Source organism: Nicotiana attenuata, unplaced genomic scaffold, assembly GCF_001879085.1.
Source record: "Nicotiana attenuata strain UT unplaced genomic scaffold, NIATTr2, whole genome shotgun sequence".
NCBI lineage: Eukaryota > Viridiplantae > Streptophyta > Magnoliopsida > Solanales > Solanaceae > Nicotiana > Nicotiana attenuata.
Window position 1 is genome coordinate 9,043 of NW_017672925.1, and position 6,292 is coordinate 15,334.

The window sequence follows — 6,292 nt, forward strand, 5'->3', positions numbered from 1 at the left end:
AGTTGTAATCAAGTATTATAAACAATTAGTGAGTTGCAGTGAGTGTTTGGTGTTACAAGTTAGAGTTATTTGTGAATCAAATAGGAGTAGTAGGAGTACTGGAGAGTATTTAATCACAGTATTGTAATTGATACATTTTGGCTCATTGTTCTAGTGGAGTTTGAGCTAAAAATCCTACTTGGTAGGTTGTGGTTTTTGCACCTTTTCAGTCGAGTAATTTTCTACGTAAAAATCATTGTGTTCATTTTATTACTTGTTTACTTTTAGCTTAAGGAACACGGTAAAGAACCAAGTTCTTTAGTAATTCATACGGGCACTCAAACTAACAATTGGTATAAGAGGTTCTCTCATTTATACGGCTAACACCTAGAGAGATCTTCAAAGAAAGATGAGTGCTCCGCCTGGAATTAATGAAGGACAATCAACTACCAGACCACCCATGTTCAATGGAAAATATTACAGTTGGTGGAAAGCAAGAATGGAAGATTTCTTGACAGCTCAAACCTATGAACTATGGATCATAGTATACCAAGGTCCTTTGATTCCTACTAAACAAAATGCATAAAGTGAAACAGTTCCTAAAGACCCCTCCGAATTTGTGGCAGCAGATTTCAGAATGATGGAGAAGAATGCAAAGGCTAAGAAAATCCTTATATGTGGACTTGGTCTTGATGAGTCCAACAGAATTTCTGTATTCTCTAATGTGAAGCAGATTTGGGATGCACCCGAAACTGCTCATGAAGAAAAAAATCAAGTTAAGAGATCAAGAATTGAAGTACTCATGGGAAACTATGAGCTTTTCTCCATGAAGGAGTCTGAGCACATCCACGATAAGATGACTAGGTTCACTATAATAACCAATAAACTGAAATAACTTGGAAAGGTGATTACCTCAGAAGAGTTGGTTAGCAAAGTCCTAAGAATCCTTCCAGCTTCATGGGAATCAAAAGTCACTGTAATCCAGGAAGCCAAGGAATTGGATAAAATCTCACTTGATGAGTTGGTTGGAAACTTAAAATCTCATGAAATGAGAAAGATGGAACTGTGTAAAGAAGAACCAAAGAAGGATAAGGCCTTGCTCCTTAAGGCGTCTGAGGATGATGGATCTGACTATGATGATCCCGATCTAGCAATGTTTGCCAAGTGCAAGAAGTTCATGAAGAATTTCAAAAGTGTATCCAAGAGAGAGAGGAGCAATAAGCACAAGTAAATCGACAAAGCTAATTATAATGGGTGCTACAAGTGTGGCAAACTAGATCACATGGTAAAGGAGTGTCCAATGTGGGAAATCGAGCGAAGAAAAGAACGAGCTGAAAAGAGAAATGAGAGAAGATGAGAGAGAAGGGTTCCAACAAAGGGAAAATTCTAGGCAAAGGATGTCACGCCCCAACCTCAGGAGGCGCGACCGGCGCTCAATCGAGTGAACCCAGCTGAGCAAGCCTTATTGACCCTTTCTACCCAACTCAATATGATTAGGGAATCCGGCTTTCGATTAATTAGACAATAGCATACTTGAGCATTCAACATTGTTAGTTCATTTTTATATCACACATCTTAAGTCATGGCTAAGTCTCCAAGAGTTTTATACAGCCATTGCTTAGGCGGGCTAGGGAATAAAGTTATAACACAGATCATTAACCCAACCAACACTCATACATAACCCACACAACGTCTACGGAGCCTCTATGGATACAAAAGACGAATTATGACAATGCCGGCAACAAGGCCTCGGCTATACCTTAAAATAGAAGTCTACAACAAAGAAGCACATCATAGCTCCTTGAAGGAAACAGGAGCTCACCAAGTCTTCGGGAGAAGGACACTCCGCTATGCGTGATCGGCACTGTCCGCTATAGAACCACCTACATTCATTTAAAAATGTAGCGCCCCGGGCAAAAGGGACGTTAGTACCATGGAATAGTACTAGTATGTATAACTAAACACCATCTAATTAGAAAGAAGTTTCATACAAGAATAAGAAAATCACAAGTATAACTCAAAGGCTTTAAACTATCACAACGTTATCAAATAAAGGAATCATACAACTTTCACATCATTTTTCCATAGTTTTTTAGTTTAGGGCATTCCACATTATTCATCATTGCTCACAATGCCACCGCTATCTTGAGCGGAGTCCATCTCGACCCGATCGACTAGGTTGCCTCCTTTGAGGCATACGCTTCAATCACAATCTCATTTTCCCTTTTTTCGGAATTCAATTTCAGCATAATACCACCATGTGTGCGGCATGGCATCCGATCACGGCCCGATCGGCTAGGCTGCCTTACCACGGCGTTGTTCCTTTCTCATTAGTCATTTCATTTCACATATATCATTTCATAGGCACTTGGGGCCACAACTTATCACATCATTCTTGGCATTAGGCCACATTTGACATTATTCCCAATTACAATATTAGCTTTGCCATTTAGGACAGTAGGTGCACACAATGGCTATTTAAATTGTAAGCATAAATAAGATTCCCAGTAGATGGCACAACAACACAATTTCAATCCAAATTAAAGTCTAAGCATTTCAATACATGATTCATACCTCTTGCCCCTTTCCATTTATCAAGATAGCACATTGATTACGTTGCGACACATCTTTCACGCGTATAAAATTACAATATCAATTCATGTAAAATAATAGTTAACGCAAGAATCCAAACTTTAGCCTTAACACATTTGCACAAGCACTTAATGAAGCTCAATTTCTAAAAGACGGGGTTTTAGCCATACATACCTCAATAAAGCTTCCCTTAATCCTTACGAAATTCCAGAACTCTTAGCACTTCGATCTATTATATAAGAATTACAAATTGAACCAAGAATTAGGGACAAGATTAGGATTCTAGCTCGTCTGAGCATATTATCGAGCACTAGGGGTGCATTGTGATCTTAGGTCCTTTTTGTGAGAGATTTCTATCATTTTATACCCTAATTGCTTTCTTTTTATTTCACAACTTCCCAATACTCCATGATCTTGTATCCATGCAAGAAATCTATATTTATACCCATAAATTACCTCACTAATGAGCCATTTATGTCTATGTCTAAAATTTAAGAGTTGGGGTGATGAAGTCTTACCTCTTGGGATGAAGGTTTAGGTGCCTCACTTGATTATCTTCAATGTCTAACAAGGATTTATGGAGCCATTTTTTATGAACAACACTTCCCCTCTCTTAAACTCTCTTTCTCACTCTAGAAGTACCAGGAAATAGGCTCAAAATGAGTTATTGCACAAGATATAACGATAGGGGGTCGGGTCTTAAAAATTAGAAAATGGGAACCCGACTCAAATCTGCGATCGCATTCGTGATCGCAAAGCTGACATGCGGTCCGCAGAATGGACCGCAAAATGCTCCCTAAAATCTGAAGACATTGTTTGGATATGCGATGGAAATGCGGTCCGCATACCCGTTCTGCGGTCCCTTACAAAATCCCAAGGGGATTATGCGACGACTATGCGGTCCGCATAACGATTATGCGATCGCATAATTGACCGCATAGTTGACCTCAAATTTGACCAACACACTGTTTCACTTTGCGGCGACTATGCGGTCTGCATACCTGTTATGCGACCGCATTCTCGACCGCATAAACGCACTTTTCTAGAAAACATTATTTCTAACTTAGCACTATGAGCTCCCGGGTTTTAAGTAGAAATTTTTACGGGGCCTTACAAAGGATTTACTGAAGCTTTGAAACAGGCATTCCTGGCAGCATATGAGGATAGTGGGAGTGATCAAGAGGAAGAAAAGGAGGATGAGGCTATTAGTCTCTATGTTGTGATCGACGAACACCAAGCTGTGAAGACAGACCCCCCAGTACAACTTGGGATGCACATTGGAAGACCTCTTTTGTTTGATGAACTCCATTATGATGAATGGAAGCTACATACGGAAATATTTCTTCAGGCTACTGACTTTGATCTATGGGTAATTGTCAGTCATGGACCAATTCTCCCAACCAAATTGGATGGTAAAGGTAACAAGTGCAACAAAAGAGAAGAGGAATACGATGAGGAGGATCATCAGCTAGTTTAGAAAAATGCCAAAGCAAAGGACTTGCTCTACAGAAATCTGTCTAGAAACACTCTCTTCAGAGTGTCCTCTTGCATCTCTGCTCATGATATATAGAGGACATTGGAAACTGACTTTGGAAATGAAAACATCAAAGTTGCTCTGGTGGCGATTGAAGAATCAAAAATAGAGGAAGAAGTGGCCTTGAGTGATTCAAAAACTAAAGACGAGACAAACCAGGTAAGTATATCTGACTTGAAAGAAAATATTCATGCTATGTCCAAAAAGAAACTAATGGCCATAATTGTGACCTTAATGAATGAAATGGATAAAATGAATAATGGAAATGGTCTGCTAATCAGTAATCTTTCTTGTGTCAAACTTGACATCAAAGAGCTTGAATCTGACAAAGCTAGTTTAGAGAAACAAGTCAAAGACCTTAAGAACTAGGTCCTTGAATTAACTTTTGAGAATGAGAAGTCTCTTGATACATATGGCAAAGGCAAAATGAGTGATCTGCAAGATAAGCTAGAAAAGGAATTAAAAATTGCTAATGATAATCTTTGTAAAGTTGAATGTAGAATAAAGTCCTGCATGAGAACCTAGAAAAAGCTAATTATGAACTCCCATTCGGCTACCACGTGCCCCCATGAAGGGTCGTTCTATAGAAAATAAAAATGTCGTCTTCCTCAGACTTGTCCCTGAGCCGAAGAAGCGAATCAGAATCCAGCACCCGAGAACTGGAGCTCTTCTTGGGTTTTACGAGCCACTCCTTTCTTTGGCTTCACCACAGGGCTTGAAGAGCCCGAAGTTTTTCTTTTATCTTCTTCTTTTCCCCTACGGCAGCCCCGGGGTTTCCTATAACGGAAGGATCAATGGACAAGGACACGTCCTCATCCCCTTCAGAAGGACTAAGTTCGATGGTCTTAGGCAAACCTACAACAACAAAGGGGAAGAAAAGTCAGTATGATGAAAGTTAGAAGCATGCTGTTAACAATTTTAGGAGAGACCTTACAATGAGAACGGGCCTTCCATCGGCCCTTCGAAAGTTTGTGCCATGCGCGCTCGGAGTACGTCATCTGTGTACAGATGCCCTTGATCCATTCCTTTAACTAGGGGACCGCACCCGGAACCCGGTCGACATCTGCACAACCACAAGTATGAATGAGAAGAAAATAATTGAAGAAAAAATTGACGCTTAAGGAGATATTGCACTTACCAGATGCGTTCCATTTCTTAGGGAATAACATGAACTCAGAGGGAATCAAGTCTTCGGTCTTCACCTGAATGAAGCGTCCCTGCCAGTCCCAGTTCGGTCTTCATCAATGCTCGAAAAGGGGGCCTTACTGGCCCGGCGAGTAAGCTTTATCAGTCCCCCTCGGAACATTCGGGGACTGTATAAACGGAGTAGATGATCGATGGTGAACCGACTAGACTCGATCTTGTTCACGAAGTAACGAAGGAGGATCACGATCCTCCACAGAGATGGGTGGATTTTCCCGAGGCACACTTCGTACCTCTTGCAAAAATCCAGAACAATCGAGTATGCTGGGCCCGATGTGAAAGGGTTGTAAATGCCTAATTTTTGCTCTTGTCTTTTTCTTCTACATTATAATTTTTAGGATCATTATGTGTGTATTTGTAGGCTTTTAGAGTTAGATTATGTTAAATAGTTTATTAAAGGGGTTAAGGGATTGGGTTTATTATTTAAAACCAAAATTGGCCCAAAAATTGGACAAACATCACATGCCTAGTAGCTCTAAAACCCAATTCGAATGGGCTGCCTGGAAGACACCAAAACGACGTTGTTTTGGTTAAGCGGGTGAGATCAAATCCCAGCCCTTAATCTTTCCCAAATCCAACGGCTCTCATTGTTTTCCACCCTAGGCATTTAAAGCCCAGTTTAGCCAAAATTTTGCCCCTTTTCCCTTATTACTCTCCCCTCCTTTCTTCTTCCTCTCTGCCGCTCCACACCGCCACCCTGATCCACCGCCGGAAATCATCCACCGGTGGCAGCAGACCTCCAAACACCCCCAAATTCACATCGCGACCTCCTCTCCTCACCCTCTTTCTAGATTCACAATCCAAATCTTCTAAATCCCTACTGAAAAATGGCAAAACCAAAGCCTAATCGCGCTGCCACCACTGGTGTCGTCGCTCAACGCCTCCAATCTATACCAAAATCGCATAACCTCCTCCTTTTCTCCTCCTCTCTCTAAATCTCCAACTCAAATCCTAAAAAAACTTCACCACCGCCGGCCTCCACCT

The 6,292-nt window shown here is 40.9% G+C and overlaps 1 protein-coding gene across 1 annotated transcript; it reads left to right on the forward strand.

The window, feature by feature from the left end:
- Positions 1–1,313: 1,313 nt before the first annotated feature.
- Positions 1,314–4,474, forward strand: LOC109214947. Its single transcript, XM_019378926.1, has 3 exons — positions 1,314–1,378; positions 3,693–4,042; positions 4,142–4,474. Exons 1-3 carry the CDS (start codon positions 1,333–1,335, stop codon positions 4,472–4,474), a joined length of 729 nt encoding a protein of 242 aa, XP_019234471.1. The 5' UTR covers positions 1,314–1,332.
- Positions 4,475–6,292: the final 1,818 nt, after the last annotated feature.